Below are 18,350 nucleotides of genomic sequence, written 5' to 3'. Positions count from 1 at the left end.
TCCTCCATCAGCCATGCCTTCCCCACTAACCATAAGCAGGAACTGCCAGGAAAGGCTGCATGTGTGGAGACCACTGTCCTCTCTGCCAATCGACATGCCTCAACTGTTTTTCTGGGGCACTATCTTCTTAGAAGATGGCGAATTTTTGAGGCAACCTCCCTCCTCTGCATGTGGCAGGGGCACCAACAGCCTCTTCTATAGGAGCTCCGCTATGCAGATGATCACAGGGAGCCATGGGCACGAACAGTGATTTAGAAGATGGCGAATTTTTGAGGCACCCTCCCTCCTCTGCATGTGGCAGGTGCACCAACAGCCTCTTCTATAGGAGCTCCGCTATGCAGATGATCACAGGGAGCCATGGGCACGAACAGTGAAGAGGGAAGCTCAGCCACCTGCAGCCGTTTTTTACCCTGCAGGAAAGGGTCATGGCTGGGAGGGTGGGATGAGGCTCAAAGCTTGTAGAACTTGGAACATAAGATAAGACAGGTCATCCTGGCAGGCCAAAGATTCATTCCCTTCACTGTCTGAATGGTGGTGAAAGCACATGTCTAGAGACAGACTGTACGAACAGAGCCAGCACACATCAGCCTTTCCTCTGTCTCTGACAATCCACATTGCAGAAGCTTCCTGAGGTTGTGTCATGACATCGTCATATTTAATAGCTCTTGACAGACTCTACCTCCATGATGTGTCTAATCACTATTGGATCATTTATGTCTTTGGTAACAAAACATCTGGCAGCAATGAGTTCCACAGTTATGATTTTGACCAAAGGCTTAAGAAGAAGTGGCAGGTTTGGAAAAGCACAAAATTCTCTTGGGTCAAAATGGAATGGTCAGAAAATGCTGAAGGTAAAATTGAGACTGTAGAAATATAATTTAAGGAGGGCACATAAAACAAGCCAGCAAAAACAACTGTTTTTTTTTCCACACAACACATAACTGAACTGGGTAACTCATAGGCAATGCTGTAGATCAGAAAGTACAGATGGTTCAGACGATAATTTGACAAGCTCCTGGAAGTAAAGTCTATCACAGGCTCTTAAACAATAAAATAAAACTGTTCAGGTACACTGTGATCTGCAAACTGCTGTAAACCATGAAAGGCACTAGGGGAAGCACCACCCTACATTTGCCCATCTCGTTCTTGCTATTCCTTTCTGAAACATCTTTAAGAGGCCACCGCGGGCCCGGACCCCCAGCTGTACAGTGGTCAGACTCAGCTTTCTTACACTGACGTGGTCACGTGCTACGTGAAAACCACCCTTTTGTTTAAAACCGCCACCTCAGAATAAGAGGTTACCAATTTGTTGTGGTTTTAGACATAGAGAATAATCAATTCCCTTCTCTACAGTTTTCATGGTTCTACAGATTGTCTTCATAACCTCCTTTACTTTTCCTTCTTTGCTCTTCCATTTAGACTACCCCCATATTGTACCATCGTTTTTTATTCTGCCATGAGGAAGCACTGGACATTGTCAGTGATATCAAGTTTTCTGTGCGATTCATAACTCCTTTCCTGTTAGTTCCTATCTTCCCAAGGGCCTACTTGACTCATACTGAACACTGAGCTGGTGTTTCGGAGACACATTGCCAATGAGTTGTGATCTTTCTCCTCAGCAACAGCAGTAATTCCAGACCTCTCCCGTGTATAATAGACACATTATGGAGAACTTCCTCCAAAATGTTAACTGCAAATTCATCCACACAGAATGACACCTGCTACTTTCCAGCTCAGTCCCCCCTGTATCTTAGTGAAGCAGAGGACAGGTAAGAGCTTGGATGGCATCCAGAAAAACCCCAATGGGGTGGGACACTCACCTGTTCATACAGTTCCCCTCTGACCAGCGCCGTTGAGACCCTGCTGATAACATCACCATTGGTGAGGAGCTCATCCCTGCTTATGACCAGCCGTGCCGCTTTGGCTGGCAGCCCTGCTTGCAGGTATAAGCTGATGGCTGCCAGGTAGTCGCCCTGTCCCTCTTGGACTTCCCCAGCCTTCTCTTCCTGCTGGGTATCCAGCAGCCACTGGTAGTAATTGCGGCGCAGCTTATCCAGCATTGGGTGTCCCTGTTGAGACATGCAGCACTGGCTGACCCTGGCAAGGAGGGATGTCTCCCTGCTCATCCCACAAGCTCTGAACATGCAGTTCACAGCACAGGAGCCCTTGCTGCCCAGTTAGCAGAAACCACAGTGCCAGCCCTGTGTACCACTGCACCATCCATTCTTTAGATACTCCTAAACCAATTTCAGTACCTCTCCTCCCTCACTATTCACCCAGGCCCATACTTACATCAGTGCAACCTTTCCTTCTGCTTGGAGCCCATCCAAGCAGGAGTGGGGTCTCCCAGGGCAAATGATGAGAACCCAGCCCTTGAATGAACTTCCACTCACAAGACTTATCAAGTAAGCCCAGCCCACGGTCCAGTGCAGCTGTATTCTATACCTTGGCCTCGGCAACCACAATGCATTCGTCCCACATGTGCAGCTCCTGGTACATGTCCATGGCCTCCTCTGTGGCATTCTGCATCAGAGAGCAAAGTGTCAGCCCAACGGCTCCGTTTAGCAGACACACTGCCATTGAGCTCTCACAGTGGGCAGGGTTAGATGCACAGAAAACACTTGAAAAAGTGTACTGTCCCCTTTACATGGCTGTACACCCCCTTCATGTGCCTCAGGGCAGCCCTACACCTCGGAACAAGAAATATCTCTTTTTATTTTACGGCAAAAACTCTTCTCCCAGGAATAAGCCACCTCTTTCGTACCAGAGCACACACCTCCCTGCTCAGAAATAAAAGAGACTTTTTCTTCTCCTTGTTCCTTTACTCACTTGTTCCAGGAAGATCATCTCTGCCAGCTTGTAGTTCTTGTCTAGCATAGCCAAGCGGGCACGCACCAGGTAATGGTCTGTACCATCCCCACCCTGCAGACAACATCAGTGAACTCAGTCAGTTTGGTGAGTGGAAGAACCAGAGCCAGAAGGCTCTGCAATGACATGAGGGAGGCGACTGCAGGTGAGGTCTGTGTCATTACAGAAACTAAAGACAGTTGAGAATCTCAGAAGTGACATGACAGGAGGACTGTGAAATGGCTGCTAGAAGAGGGACCTAGTAGGTGTGGATGAAGGGTTATGTTCATCAGTTTCTACACCACCAGGTACTGGCCTGTAGCAGGATATTGGTGAGCAAGGACACAGAAGATGACGTGTACGCAAGTGTTCACAGGAAAGCAGCTGCCCTGCATGGCAGAAGGAGTTTGACTTACATGCTCCTGAGCTGCCTGGTCAGCAATGGTATTGGTCTCACGCAGAAATCGAGCCTTTGCTACGTTGCCCAGAGCTGCAAAGCACCTGGAAAGATCAAACCAGTTAGTTGATAATTGGGTTTTGTTGCCCACTTTTGATCCAAGAGAAGAAAATCAGAACCTGGGCAGCAGACCCAGCTGAGAGATGGGGTAGCCCTGCTTCAGGAGAAGGATTTTGGCAAGAGCCATGTTCAGATGTGCCCTCTAGCCCAGCTCCATAGGAGAAGCCATGGACATGACCAGTGCTCATGCTTCACTTTCCAAGGCTTCAGAGATGCGCTAAGCTGGTCCGTGCCCGTCAGCTCCCTGAAGCCTTGCTATAGGTGGCTTTGGGTTGCCATCAGCAACAGAGTGACGTCTTCCTGTCCTCAGCTCTAGCACTGCTGTCTAGGATGAAAGGGCACAGTCATTGCCTGGGGTAGAGAACACTTTATTCTCCAATGCAGTGGATCTTCCAGGGCATGCAAAAAGTCACTCCTTTAGTTAGATCCTGGTTTCTGTGAGGAATTCAGCAAAGGGAGTGTTTAAGCCAGAAAGATATTGTAGATTATTCCTGTACCTCTCCGCAATGTGCAGCTGTCTAGCTTCCAAAGCCAGTCTGCTTAGAGTCTTCCACATGGCTTCAGTCTCTGTGGACATATCCAGCCTCTCCAAAAACGCAGTGGCCCTTGAGACAGAGAGATTTGCAGGCTTTCAGTAGCAGAAAGTGAGAGCTCTCTGAGGAAAATCCTAGGCTGAGACAGGAGCTTCCTAACAAGAGTTGCACTGAAAACAAAGCATGCTGGGGTGGCCAGATCTGAAGACGATTGTGTAACACAGGGCCTGACATATCAGGGACAAATCGAGAGATCTAGGAGGCATCTATCTGGGCTAAGGTACCTAGAGGATGTGATCAGCAGTAGGGTGTGGCAGTGTGAGGCAAGTTCAAAGCGTTTTGTGTAAAACAAGACCCTGCTGCCAAGAAGTCCCTCAAGTGGTGACAGTGCTATGAATACATGAAATTTTCTTCCCTGGTCAATTTTAAAAGTCTGTAATAATGTCAGCAGTGCCCAGGTGGTACCACGACTCTGCACAGCTCCTGAATGCTCCTGTGACGACTGTCATCCTCCCTGGAGGGGCAGCAGCAAAAGCACCTGAATACAACTGCATATCTGGCTGCTGTAGAGGACACTCTTATTCACTGCACTTAAGAGAATGCTGCCCTCAGTGAATCCTGTCAGTGTCAGGGGGACCAAACTGCAACCAAGTTTGAAACCACAGAGCTGTGAGGACAAAAAAGCTGAATATTTGCTCCTGAAGGACTCTGCTGTGTCTTACAGCCAGAGGCACCAACATCACACCCAGAGCCTAACAACTCTGTAAGGAAAGCTGTGCTGCTGTAGTTCATGGGCTCTCAGGTGCCTGTTCTGTGACATGGGTCACCTGCCATCACCATCTGAAGTATCTAGCACTCACCTGTGGTAATCCCCATCTTCAATGGCAGTTCCAAACTCTATGAGGCCTTCGTCCAGGGTGTAGGTCACAGTGTTCACCCCTTCAGATAATATCACTTCCGTCTTCCCATCACTCCGTTCCAAGCCTACAATATCTCCCTGCAAAGAGTACCAGCTATCAAAACTCCTGTGTTCTCCTAAAGTATGTGGGTAGCAGGGATGTGAGGACAGTACTGCCACAGCTCTGCTGACTAAAGTTCTGCTGAATGAGCTCATGCTGAACAGACATTATCCTTATCTCACCAGAGTGAAGAGAAAGGCACTGAGCAGCTCCTTGCTATATTAACCATCTCCATTTTCTGCCAGAAATGCCTGGCACAAAGTTGACAGATGAGGTCATATTTTGCCCAGAAGAAACCAGCGGTCTCCTTCTGTCTCCCTTCTGCAATACCACCCTGGCCATTCCCAAACGCATGAAAAAGAAGTAGCAGAAACTGCTGGAGGTAAGCAAAGTCTCCAGAGTTTTACCTTCAGAGGAATCATGGTGACTCGCTCTGGCACATCAATGTTGTACCAAATGCAGAGGCTGTTTCTGTTCTGAGCCACCACCACGTCACTGCCTGGGACCCACTGCACGTGGGAGCAGTAGTTCAAAATGGTAGTCTTGGTGCTGCTTTTGATGTCGTAGAGCTGCAACTAGAGCGAGGAAGAGGAGAAAAAGGCTCAGCTGGGCTCGGGGCTGGGCTGCTAGCTCACACGAACAGGGTAGGAACATCTCAGCAAATGACTTGTAAACAGATATTACCAGCCAGGAATCAGACTTTCTCCAGGGCATGCAACCTAAACTCCCACACTGTTACTTACACACATCATTATCCAAGACTCAAGATCTTTTTTAACCCTCAAAATATTTTAAGCAACATGCTCAGATCCTGCCCTCCTTACTGCTAGGCACATACATATATAAACCAGAATAAGCCTTAGGCTACTTCAGGTCCCTCTCAGCTGCAGAGCTGGAACAGGAGAATGGTCTCTTAAGTCCTTCATGCGAACAAACTGGGGGCCCAAGAATGGCCTTCCTCTGCAATTCTGGGCTGAACTGTCCATCCCAGGTAGAGTCCTATTGCAGGAACTGAGGACAATCAGGCATTGGTCTGTGGAATACACTGCCCTGAAACAAACCTGGCAGTTTGGAAGGTGTAACCTGACACATGGCATAACAAAGATGTAATGATGCCTTGCAACTTAGAAGTCCTAGGCTGTCTTCTGTGCTCCTTGTCATAACTGTCTTCACCTAGCAAAGCTGAGAAAGAAAAAAGAGGAGAGGATTGTGCTAGTCTTATGACACACCAGCCAAAAGAGAACAAGAAAGTCCCTGTTTCAGCTCTGTGAAACCGGTTGAAGAAATATGCACAGGCATGGCTTAGGAGAATCATGGTGCTGTCTGACTTAGGCTGGTGGCTTAATGTACTTAATGAAGGAGCTGTCTATGCAGCCTACTCAGAGGTCTGGAAAGGAGGAGCCAGGAGAGGCAACAGCAATCTTGAAGATGCCACTGTCTCTTGATGAGACAGTAAATTAGAGGACCCAAATATAAGCTGAACAAGACTGCAGAAGTAAATATAAAAAGATATATTGCTGGGAAGGTTCTTTCCTCTCACATGATAGACTCACACAACTTTGTGGAAATGTACTCATCACTTAAAAAGAGGAGCCTCTCTCATCTGGTGCAGGCTGTGGTCACTGTCAGCACCTCCCTAAAGAGTATCGGTGCAGCAGAGTCCAAGCAGGAGCCCTGGCAGGGATTCACCCTCCTCTCTAGTGAAAGTCTTTCTTTATTGATACTTGTATGGAGATGTGAAAGTAGTGTCCCAAAGAGCTGTGGACATGGAACAATTCTCCTTCAGAGAGTTAGGAGGAGTTGATTAGAGAGGCCCTCTACTGCAGATGCAGGCATTACCTCTTCTGCAAATCCATACTGGGCTGCTCCTGCTAATGTTCTGGAATCACAAAGCACTTGCAGGAGTCTGTTCTGTGATGGTCCAGAGCCACAGTCCTTGTGCAAGCAAAACTACCTCCCACACACCCTTGTGGCAGAAGCCTGTGGTGAAGGGTTGGTGAAGCGGCAGATGTGTGCACTGGACCTTTGATTGCAAAGCCAAATACTCTACCTGCCAGCTGATGAGACTGGCAGTGATGAACTGGCCTGTGCATGAGTGATAACAAGCAGCCACCTAATTAATTGGAGATCTGTGATTCCCAGCAATAAGATATATTTGCCAACCCTGCAATCTATGATGCAATGGTAGGGGTCAGGCAGCTCAGTGAAGAAGCCTGGGGCTCCTGTCTGAAATCTGAGGGGTGAATTCAGAGTTTCTTCTGAGATGAGGCTGAGAAAATTCTCAGGGATCTCAACACATATGTGTGTGTGAACATAATGCTTCACTCGTTGGGTTAAGGACAGAGGTACAGCCATGGCTTGGCTTCGCGAACGAAGATCTGGGAAGGGCTTTTCCCACGCTCACTGCAAGCGATGAGTGCACCCTTCGGGGCTGCGCGGTGGATTTTTTAGGTGAGGCGCAGCATGCGCGGAACTGGCTCCACCCTTTACACCTGAGGTTCATCTGCCAGGGCCCAGCGAGCTTGGACGGTGACAGCAAAGTCCTCGGGTCGTAGGTTTGGTTAGAGTATCCTTCTCTTAGATGATGGATGCCTTACAAGGCTAAACAAGCTCCATCTGCCCGGGTTTGGAGTCAGAGCTGTCCTTCTCCTAGGATGGCTGCCCGAAGGCTAGTGAGCCCATCCTGCCCGTGGACACACTGTGTCTGACCCTTCAGCTGAGACCTGTCTGGACTGGGAGATCCCACCGGAGGCACATGCCACCACCAGCACAGCTCTCAATCTCACAAGGGCACGCAAGCTCCTTCCCCACGACAAGGGGGTGCCCGTGAAAGAGTTGCTGCTCTACCTCTGGACATCACAGACCCGGGCACGGGGCGGCCGGGGCCTGCCAAGAACAGGAGTCCTGGAGCTCAGAGGTACAGCCAGCGTGGCACTATTTCAGTGCAGACTGACAGCCCCCAATGGGATCTGAACGCTAGAGCCATTAAACCCATCCTGTGATGAGCTGCAGTGCTACAGCTGGGGCCTGCCACAGCATCCAGGACACCTGCAGAGAAATTCCAGATGTGAACTTCGCCACTGTCAAGGTCAGGTTCTCTCCTCAGGACTCTCTTTGCGACAAGATAAGCAAATGAAATCAAGAGTCAGGGAGCCTTGCATCTGTAAGGCTTGACAGTGAACCGAGCGGAGCTTGGTTGATAAAGCCACCTCCTTGCCTGCTGCAGTGAGCGTCTCCAGCTGCATTTGTTCAATTAAACTAAACAGGGACAGGACACGAGGTGACTATCCGCACATCAGAACCCGCAATGTGAAACCATTGCCATGACTTGGGCATAGTTTTGTCCTTGGCTTACTAGTACACTCCCAGACAGCACTCAGTTGTGGGGAGGGAATCAGCAGAAGCCAAGAGCCATACCGAACAAGCTATTTGTTTGTGACTAAGCTATTTGTTTGTGACTAAGCTGTTTTAGAGAATTAGAGAGTTCATCTTACAGACATAAGCCAAGCTGTTGCAGAGAACATCTTTTTTTTAACTTGTATGTCCTCATCCTGAGACTAACCCGCTTATCTCACAGCAGAAGAGTCCATGATTTTCATTTTCAGGTGTGATGAGATGGAGCAAGATGTCTAGTAACTAACTTCAGAATTAGCTATGATTCGAGACCCAACATGCAATGCTGCCAGCTCATGCAATGTGAACAAGATCTGTCTTTCTCAAAGGAATGGTCAAAAAACCACTTCATGAGCTGTGTTTCCCAGCTCCCTCCCTCCATTCAGGCATATCTGTCTTTACCTCTCCCCAGGCATGCCATCTTGCCACGCTCCCAGAGATGCCCGACTCACCCTCATCTTCTTGTCCCTGAAGAGTAGTTTACGGCCTGTTTCGTTCAGCTCCAGCCAATCAATCTTGCTGTCATGGCTGATAGTGCCAGCTTTGTAGCCACCAACAAGGTCCACTTGGGAAGGAAAGAAAGAGAAGAGTGTAATGTGCCATCCCTGGAGGGGTTTAACAGACGTGTGGATTCGGTGCTGAGGGACATGGTTTAGGGACCCTGGCAGTGCAGGGTGAACGGTTGGGCTTGTTGATCTTAAAGGTCTCTTCCAACCAGATGATTCTGTGATTCTGTACCCCAGAATACAAATACGTAATGAGCCAAATATGCAATGCTGTCCCACGGCGATCAGATGCCTTGGGACCCAGTTAGGGCAGGACCGCCTGGCAAACACACTGACAGGAAAAGCAGGCTGCAGTGACATCTTATCTTGATGCCTCATCAATAGCAATAGCTCCCTCCACCCTCCCGTGAGCATGCGCAGACCACACGCACTGCAGGAGGCAGCAGTGTCATGCTGAACTGCACAGAACCTCAGGTATAGGACACGGTTACACAACCCTACAGCCATGTCCGCACCAGGCAGCCAGCCTGCCAAAAGCAGGATGGCCTGGTGTCCAGCAGTCCCCTTCAGGGACATGCTGCCTGGCACAAAAAAGGCAAGGGAATCAAGAAGGCTGGCAAAACACAAGGGAGGGGGAGGTTACACTCACCTGTTGCTATGGTCTTGAGGTCTATCAGATAAGCCAGTCTCTTGTTCTCCTCCGCACCCTTCTGCTGTCTCTCATTGATACGGACACTATTATTTGAAGGGAATGATGACCATTACCTTTACAACTCACTACATTCAGAGGAGTGAATCACGTAGTCCCTCCCATTTGACCTGCAGTTCCCCCAAGCACATGGAGCCTCTTGCAGTTTTCTGATCTGTGACTCCTGCACAGTACCTACAGCTGCCTTCAGTGAGAACAAACCTTCCCGATTCATGGCTTCACTCAGAAGCCTCCCCTCTGGAACCAGGGTCCTCAACAGCAAATGAGTTACACTGCTTCCACCTCTGAGCACCCCATGTTCTCCCTTCTCTTGAATGAGAAAACGGAGTATAGTATCTCAGAGGGACAGAGGAGGTCCTGCTGGCAGCTGGAGTCCCTGGCAATGCTGTGTGATGACTGGCTGGATGCAGATGCTGGAGTATGCGCACAGGAGGTGCAACAGCCAAGCCACGTGTCAATAAGCATGCATCAGAGGAAAACGGGCTTTGTGCTTCTAGAACTTTACAACCATTAAGTGTAACCAAGCAATTAGACCCCACCATTGGCCTCTGCAGAAGCAGCTGACTCCAGCTCCAGTGTCTGGGGCTGCATTCTGCAGAGTGGAACACTTCCAAGTGCATCTACCTGAGGTCTCTCTCACAGAATGCCTGCTGGCCACACAGGCAGGTGTAACACCCACCTGACAAGATGAGGGCTCATGAACTCTGTGCGGACAGATCCAAGGATGTCATTGCTTCCATATTCCACCAGTGACAGCTCTCCGGCATTAAAGATCATGCAGACCTGAGGGTGGGAGGGGAACACACTTACAGAAAAGCCAGGTAAGCGCACACATACCTACCAGCGAGTTGTGCAGAAAAGAACTTCACTGCACACAGCCTAAACTCAAACCCTCTGGGATGAGTAAGGAATGTCCTGTTGGGAATGCCAGCCTTTCCCCAGGGTTGGGAGGTTTAGTTCTGGGCCTATCAGTGCTGCAGGAGCCAAGCTGCCACTCTGACAGCTGTGTTCTGTGCTTTTAGCACCCTCTCTGGCTGTTGCTCTTTTATTGCTCCTCTCTCCTATAGGGTTATGACTTGTAGAACTTCACAGTCCACACACCGAGTTTGTTCTGTACCTGGCATGCAGAAAAGGCACGTATGGGGAGGAAGCACATTGGGATCTGCACAGAGTGGGTGAGTCCAGGAAACTGCTGGGAAACGGAGTTTTCCTGAAGTGCCGCTGGCACTTTTTCTGCCAGTGCATGCACAGCTTTATTCACCATTCATGGGTAGTAATAATCTGTCCCATCGAACTTACGTTCTCGTTGTCAAAGAAGAACTTCTCATTCCCTCCAGACCCTTGCCAGGCTACCTACAAAGCAAAGGCATGGGGTGAGCAAAGGCCAGGCTGGCAGCTGCTGCAGGGGACCAGGCACTATGCTCCCCTGGCCAGCTCCTGACTGCCACAATGGACAGCAAGAATTACACCGTGGAAGGGATCGTGTTCCACCGCTTCAGCTGTCAACCCAGTTGTTCAGTCATTCCAGCTTGCAAGATCCTCACTTTCTTTTTTTTAACCTTCTGTTCTCTTCGTGTAGTGTCTTACTGCCACCTGGACAGAGGCCTTTATGTGACCAAGGTACTCCCTCCAGACTGTTCTTTCACAGGCATTTCTCCACCTTCCTCAGACTAACTTTGTTACGAAAAGCACCTCCAACAGCCCCTTTGCCTCCGTAGATCATCTCTGCAGAATCAGTGTGACCATTTGTGGGGGCAGAATCTCCACGCCATATGTAGCTGAAACCCTTCTTTTTTGGGGCCATGTTGGCAATGACTGGTTGGCATAGTGCCAGTGGGGGACTCACTGCTCTGGAATTTGAGAGGAGCATAGGACAATACAATAGTTACTGCAATGACAACAGGCATGTGGTCAGAGAGGCAGAAAACTGAAAGGCAAGTCTGCAGCTGTCCTCTTCCCTCCATGAGCAAGAGCTTCAAGTTGCTGCTTCAGCAAAGCTGAAGAGACAGCAAGATGGTGAGTGGACTACTCACAGCTCAGTGCTTTAGAAGACACAAGTAGAGCTGTGCAACTGAAAGAAAAAGTCCTCTGTGCAGTGTGATGTAGAGAACCCTGGGAGAATTAGTCTGGCCAGATTTCCAATTGGGTTACACAGTACCCGTATTCTCCAACTCGAATCCGTGCAGGGGCTCCTGCTCCCAGCTAGACTGATTAGCACACCATCAGCCTGATTAAAAGTGTATGATTCCTGTGTGAACAAAGCACGTACGTCCTGAAGCCTATTTAACGCTTTCATCAGACACTAACCTACTGCCTGCCTTCTCCAGGCTTGGCACACAGGCTCAGCACTTGGCACGCTGTGAGGGTCAGAGTAAGGACAGTTCTGTATGAACTGTTTGGTACCACAAATGACACTGGCATAAGCTGTGGTACTGCAGTCACAAGTCACCAGCCCAATATTCGCACATTCCCACCTGGAATGTATATATGCACAGCATTCAGTTTTGATCCCCCCCAGGACATGAAAGACATTGATAAACTGAAGCAAGCTCAGCAGAGTGACATCAGGATGGCTGGGGCTGAGCACTTCTCACTGCGAAGAGAGGCTGAAGGAACTGAGCTTCTTCAGTCTGGAGAAGGGAAGGCTTAAGAGACCTCTAACAAGGTCATGCCAGGTTTTTTTTTGCAGACGTAGAGTGAAAGGGTGAGAAATGGTTATAAATTAAAACATCAGTTCCAAGGAGACTTAGGAAAAATGCCTTCCCCCACGAGGACAGTGAAGCATTGGAACAGGGGAGTAGAGAAACTGTGGGATATGAGCAACTGCATCGGAATATAACACTGACCTTCCTTTGGGTAGGAAGTTTGATAAGAGACCTCCCAAAGTCCCTTCCAACCTGAATTATTCTGATTCTTTGAAAATAGAAGTATTGTTCCCATCCAGGAAACACATCCTTTGAGTTACAATGTTAAGCAATTGACACTCCAGAAATACCACAGATTTTCCAGTACCTCACTGAGCTTGTTGGAGCTGATGTCACCCAGCAATAGCGTGTCTGAGGTATGGGCCACCAGATACCTGTCTTTCCCCAAGATCTTCACCTCATCAATCTCATAACCATACTGGGATTTCAACACAACTCGAGTTCCTGTTGAGAGGTTCTTCACAATGACCTAGAGAAAGCGGGAGAAAGCAGTTTGAGGCCATGCTCAGAGGAAGAACACAGATTTCTGGCCCCGTGGAAGATTATGCAACAGATGATACTTGGGTGTTTAGATGTTCCCTCGCATTACGTCACACTAGTTTTTGAAGAAACCTTACCATTCCTTTTGTACGGGATGACAACTATAGTAGAAGTGTGGGATTCCCACTCCTGCCATTTAGCGGTTTCCAGCCTAACTGAAGGACTGCTCAGGACTGCTCAGATGTTCTGCCCTCTGAGAGCCCTGTTCTCTTTCCACCAACTACAGTGAGGTGCCTACACTGCTGGCATACCCTTACTACCTGATTTTGAACGTGGTAAAGTTGGCTGAAATCAAACCACGTAAGGAGCCTGCAATCACAGCTAGACTCACAGCTAGGAAATAAACTCCACTGTCTTTGCTCCCAGCCAATTTCCACCCAGCCTTGACCCTGCTCCTCGAATGTCCCCTATGCCTTTCCCGACAATGCTATGCACAAACCACTGCAGAACAACAAACATGTCTAGGTTTAGCAAGCATCCTGTTTCCATCAAGAGACATCACCTCACTGGATATTCTCTCACCTGGCTTGGTCCCACATATGTAATTTCAAATTTATTTTTGTAAACGCTTCTGCGAAGGCAGCAGTCAAACTGTTCAACCCCTCCACACAGGGTGCCCTGGGAAACAAACACATCACACAGTTGATGAGTTCTGTGAAGGAGAGATATTCCAGACCCTACATATGTGAAGAGGATCAGCAGTGAGACACACACCCACAGGTCCCAGCTGCTCGGGGGGACATGGCTCAAGCCCCCACACGCACGAGGACCAGGCCTACTTTGACTTTCTTGAGGGAAGAGGAAGGTTGGGAAATTTGCAGACAAACAGACAAATACTGGCACGTACATGGCAGAGGAAGAGGGGTTACAAATCACCTTTATCCTCATCCTCCCCATTGTCCTTCTCAGTTTCCCATTTCTCCCTCTCCTAGTCTCCCAATCTCTTCTCCCTTCCAGCAGAACCCTTCCACCTTTATCTATTTCTTTACAACAACCCCATCTTTTCACTCATCTCCTATCCCTTAGCCCCTTCTCTGCTCTGCAAGTATTTGTTTACATGTTCAATTAATTCTGTCTGAAAGTACTTCAAGGATTCTTCATTGTTGAGCATAAAAGGATACAAAAACTATTAAAGAAAATTTGTAAATACTAACCTTCCTAAATAATTTAAGTGCTTTAAAGAGTTATTCAACTTAACACAGAATAATTTGCAGAAAGAGTAATTTAAAGAGCTTTAAAGAATTATTAAACTTAATAGAGAAAGGCAAATCAAGGCCCAATGGCTCAAAGTAGAAGAAAGACAACTCTCAACTGAAAACATAGCACATAAACATAGGGTGTAAGTAACAAGTCAGATTTTATACTGCTTCTCACAGGAGCTCAGAGGAAAGAAGGCTCCTGGGAGCGCTCTAGAGAAGCTGTGCTGACCTCGTTATGCTCCTTGAAAAAGGGGGACTGCCGCTGCCAATGAGCCACTGCACAACTGCCCTCGGTCTGTCACAGCCCCACGCTCTGCACGCCTGGCCGCAGCAGTGTCCCTCACACAAGGTCTGGGCACTGTGCACCGCACTCCTACATGACTGGGTGACCACTCTTAGAAGCTCTCCCCGTATCACACCTCTTTGTTCTCAGGAGCATGTGTACGAGTGTCCCTGGTGTGAGACTCATGGGCTCGGGGGTGCTGCCTGTTGATACGCACCACACAGATCCGTGAGCCATCCCTCTTCCATGCTAAAGCTGTGATGGTGTACAGGTGAGCTATCTCTTTGGGTTTGCCTTCCTCCCAGGCACTGCGGCGTGGGCTCCAGTTCAGAACCCTTAACCTGTTGGAATAGATGAGACATGAGCAACCACGTTTGGATGAAGAAGAAAGCCCCATCGAGAGGAGATGGCCCTCAGGCACTGTAACCTGTCATAGCTGCCAATGACGATGGACTGGCCGCCAGGACTGGCAGCTGCTGTGGTGAACTCCTTCTCTGATGAATCCTGGCTGTAGTTGAAGGTTTGAATCACCTTGCCCTCCTTCCCATAGGCTACAATCTTCTTATCACAGCCTGCAGCCACAATGCTGTTGGAAGCCCAGGCGAGGGCATAAGGAGGACAGGGATGGACCACCAACTTACCCTACAATAAAGAAAGAACATCCTGAAAACGTGAATGGCTCTAGCCCCCAACTGGCCTCTGCGCTCAGCTATCACAGTGTGACCAGTACGATGCCCTTCTGTAGAGCCCAGGTCAGGAGGTTGCTTTGTCTGCCTGCCCCAGGCTGTAGGAATGTAGACAGAAACCAGAACTGAGAGAGATATCAACTATTCATTTAAGTGGGGGAGAAGATCCCTGATGCCAGTAAGACCAGCACCATTAACTCGACCAGGATGCACCCTTAACACAGCAGAGTATATACAGGCCTTCAGCGTATCGTGGCAGAAAGTAGGCATGCCCAAACGGCTTCAGCTGGAGAGAAAAGATCTGAGTAAGAACAGCATTCCCTTCAGCAGAGCTTGAAGCACAAAGGCTGCTCCCCTGGGGAGGAGCAGGAGGGTCAGGAGAAACGCTGGGTACTCTGAGCATCTTGTCCACGGACAGAATGTGAACATGGTACTCGGGGTTAACTGGGATAACTACACATTGCTTAGGGAGAAGATGACAATAGCTATTCCCTGGAACCCTGCCCATTCAAGCATCATTCTCCTGGACACTCTACCATCAGATCTGTCCAGACACCTGAAAAGCCTGATGTCTCATACAAAAAAAGGTAGCTTTACCTCTTATCACCACCCTCAGTGCATTTCAGAGCATCCCGTCATTGTTCTGTCTTCATCAGTGCTCCATAAAACCTGTGCTGGCCAGCACAGACTGCAGCCCCTCTCCAGCCTTGCACTCCCTCCACGGTCTGACCCTTTCCCAGGGCCCCAGCTGGGGAGTAGGCTGTGCAAATGGGAATTTTGCTCATCAAAGACGGATCTTTGATACCTGTGATTCCCCTGAGCCCTCATCGTCAAAGAAGAAGCGCACTATAGTTCCATCTGCATGGCCAGAGAGGATTCCTTTCCCCGACACACTGCAGAGAAACACAGACAGGATGATGCAATATTACAGTGAGACTTGCACCTTTATTTTCATATCCCTGCCCTGAGGAGCCAGTCCCAGGGTCATTGTTGATGTTCCTCATCAAAGGAACCTTCACCAAAGACAAGCTGGGTGATGAACACAAGAACACCTGGTACCTATTCTGGTGTCTGTAAAACAAAGCACACAAAAGTGGGCAGGTGAATATCTTCGTCATATAAAATTACATTAACCAACTCTCTGCATGACTAAACCACAGAGAGGATAAATGACCTGAAGTGGAATCATGACTACGCACACAATGCCTTACAGCAAGGTGTATCAAACAACCCTTGCAGAACTCTTCCAACTGTACCAGAAATACTGTGACACCAGGACTCCCTAAAAGCAACACCATTTAGAGAAGAAACATCTGGACAAACACTCCAGTTATTAGTAGCATGGATGTCTTGTGTGCTTCTTGACACAGGCAGGTAGAAGGGAGCAGGGAAGACGAAACAGGCCTAACAGAATGTACCCGAACAAACACGTTCTAATGACGATGCAAGTATGGAATGTGAATTCTGTGAACACAGTCACAACCCAAGAATCAAACTTCTGTCTTCTGCCAACTGCAGTCCCACTCTGTCACTGATACCACACCAATAACAGCATGAGTTGTCTTTAGAGATAAAAGATGAGGGGCAGACAGGGGGGAGGAGGATTGGGGGAGAGGGAGAGGAGGGCAAATGCGGGATGGAGGGGAGGTGTGAAGAGAGGGGGGGACAGAGAGAGGAAATAGAAATCTTCTGGAATAGAGGCAAAGGCAGACAGACTTTGGAGGGATTTCTCAGCAGCAGGAAGTCAGGTCCTAGACTAGCTTTAGAGGTTTTGAATTTGTTTAGCACTCAAAACCCAGAATGACAGCATTTAGTGAAAATACCACTGCTAGGACCATGACATACCTTAATTTTCTGGGATAAAGGGACTAAAGTAGTTAAAACGAAACCTTCATTAAAATAATTCAGAATTGCACTTTGTGGCTATTTTTCTAATTATAGCCTTGTCACAGTTTTACCTAGCAGAATATTTTAACTTTTTTTTATCGCTCAAACTTGACTAATGTTAGCAATTATCTAGGTGAAGCTCACAAATTTAATCCATATAAAGTCATGGATTCAAATGAATCACTATGTAGGTAATCTCATGGGGACCTGCCTCCTGAAATGTGTTTGGGGGACAATCAAACTGCCCGGGCCAGTGGGGCACAGCCAGGCACTGGATTCCAGGAAGGAATTCCTTCAGAAGAGCACTGCATTTTATTATCTCAACACAGCGCCAACAGCAGAAAGACCCTCTGGCACCTTCCTCTACTGCCACCAGCTGTGCCAGGGCCACAGCAGGCAGGGACTGAGGCAGGGCGGTGCAGGCTGAAGCAATGTCATACTCACTTGGAGGTTAGCGAGACCACGTAGGAATCTATCCCATAAATGGTGGAAGACTTGCTGTTCTTTGTATTTGCTAAACGAACCTGAGAAAGAGAATCTGATCAATGTTGCTTCTGTCTGCGGAATGTGGATTTCCCCCTGTGTCACATCCCCAGAGGTTTCCCAGTCCATGACCAGTGCCAGAAACCACAGGAAGCACATTGCATTCTGGTAGGTTGGAAGAGAAGTGGAAAAGTTAGTCACACTTCCGCATTTCTAGGAAGGCTCAGGAAAAGAGTCAAATGATCCAGCAGAACCTCCAAGGACTAACTGGGAACCAGAAAATTCAAGTCAGTGGTGTCATCCCTTTGTTGACACACATAGCAATGGCTCCTCCCCTGCAGCCCAAGTGCTTTGAAAAGCACCTGCATGGAGAAGAAAATCAGGCAAATAACAGGTTTCTCTACCTTTCCTTCGGCAAGGCCAAAGACAATGATATTCTCCGCTGGCCACGATAAGCAGGTCACGGCACTCTGCCAAGGAGGAGGTAGAAAGAGAGATAAGACTTCCACCCTGCTTAGAGTCTTGCCCCATTGCTACAGCTCGTGAACAGCAAGACCCCCCCAGACCAAGAAAGAGAAGAGATGGGGGCATTTGGACAGACCTTAAGGCAGGATTGAGGCCCTCCACACTGAAGCTTAAATGAGGTAATAATGAGCTGGTGTAAAGTAACAAGCTCAGAGGGGCAAAAGTGGACCATCAGTGTTGTACTAGAAGTGTTCAGTATGGAAGCTCTTCTGAGAGCATTACTTACTGATCAGATATGTGGTTTTCCACGTGCTACTGCTGAATGTACAAAATCATGACTATTCTAAAAGTTTTTTTCCAACAAGAAGTACAAAACATAAAAATAATCTGACTCTGGTAGCTTCTGTAATAGATAACCAGAATTGTACACTGTACAAAATCTGAGGTGGGGCTCAGGACGAAACCCAACGGTCAGAGAGGCCAAGAGAGTTACTGGAACTGTTCCACATTTAGACTGATGGATTTCAGTGAGGATGAAGGCTGGTGCTTGGTGCGGTGCTGTCAGCACCAGCCTCCCTTGCTCTGCTGTTCCACCGTACACACCTGGGCCTGCATTAGACATATGCGCACCCTCATTT

At 48.4% G+C, this 18,350-nt stretch overlaps 1 protein-coding gene across 1 annotated transcript in view; it reads right to left on the bottom strand.

Moving 5' to 3' along the window:
• The window catches only part of IFT172 (intraflagellar transport 172), a gene marked incomplete at its 5' end in the record, with an annotated part of 37,091 nt that overhangs the window by 15,240 nt on the left and 3,501 nt on the right, over positions 1–18,350 (bottom strand). Inside the window, 18 exons of the mRNA XM_010137922.1 lie at positions 1,821–2,069; positions 2,446–2,523; positions 2,830–2,922; positions 3,264–3,348; positions 3,862–3,969; positions 4,758–4,894; positions 5,264–5,431; positions 8,702–8,814; positions 9,405–9,490; positions 10,144–10,247; positions 10,764–10,817; positions 12,477–12,638; positions 13,232–13,327; positions 14,409–14,532; positions 14,619–14,833; positions 15,683–15,770; positions 17,209–17,288; positions 17,652–17,717. Coding sequence (XP_010136224.1) covers positions 1,821–2,069; positions 2,446–2,523; positions 2,830–2,922; positions 3,264–3,348; positions 3,862–3,969; positions 4,758–4,894; positions 5,264–5,431; positions 8,702–8,814; positions 9,405–9,490; positions 10,144–10,247; positions 10,764–10,817; positions 12,477–12,638; positions 13,232–13,327; positions 14,409–14,532; positions 14,619–14,833; positions 15,683–15,770; positions 17,209–17,288; positions 17,652–17,717 — 2,106 coding nt within the window. The remainder of the gene's footprint in view (positions 1–1,820; positions 2,070–2,445; positions 2,524–2,829; positions 2,923–3,263; positions 3,349–3,861; positions 3,970–4,757; positions 4,895–5,263; positions 5,432–8,701; positions 8,815–9,404; positions 9,491–10,143; positions 10,248–10,763; positions 10,818–12,476; positions 12,639–13,231; positions 13,328–14,408; positions 14,533–14,618; positions 14,834–15,682; positions 15,771–17,208; positions 17,289–17,651; positions 17,718–18,350) is intronic.

The sequence above is a fragment of the Buceros rhinoceros genome, unplaced genomic scaffold (assembly GCF_000710305.1).
Source record: "Buceros rhinoceros silvestris isolate BGI_N320 unplaced genomic scaffold, ASM71030v1 scaffold5156, whole genome shotgun sequence".
NCBI lineage: Eukaryota > Metazoa > Chordata > Aves > Bucerotiformes > Bucerotidae > Buceros > Buceros rhinoceros.
The sequence above is the reverse complement of the archived record's forward strand: the minus strand, read 5'-3'. Positions and strand labels throughout refer to the sequence as shown.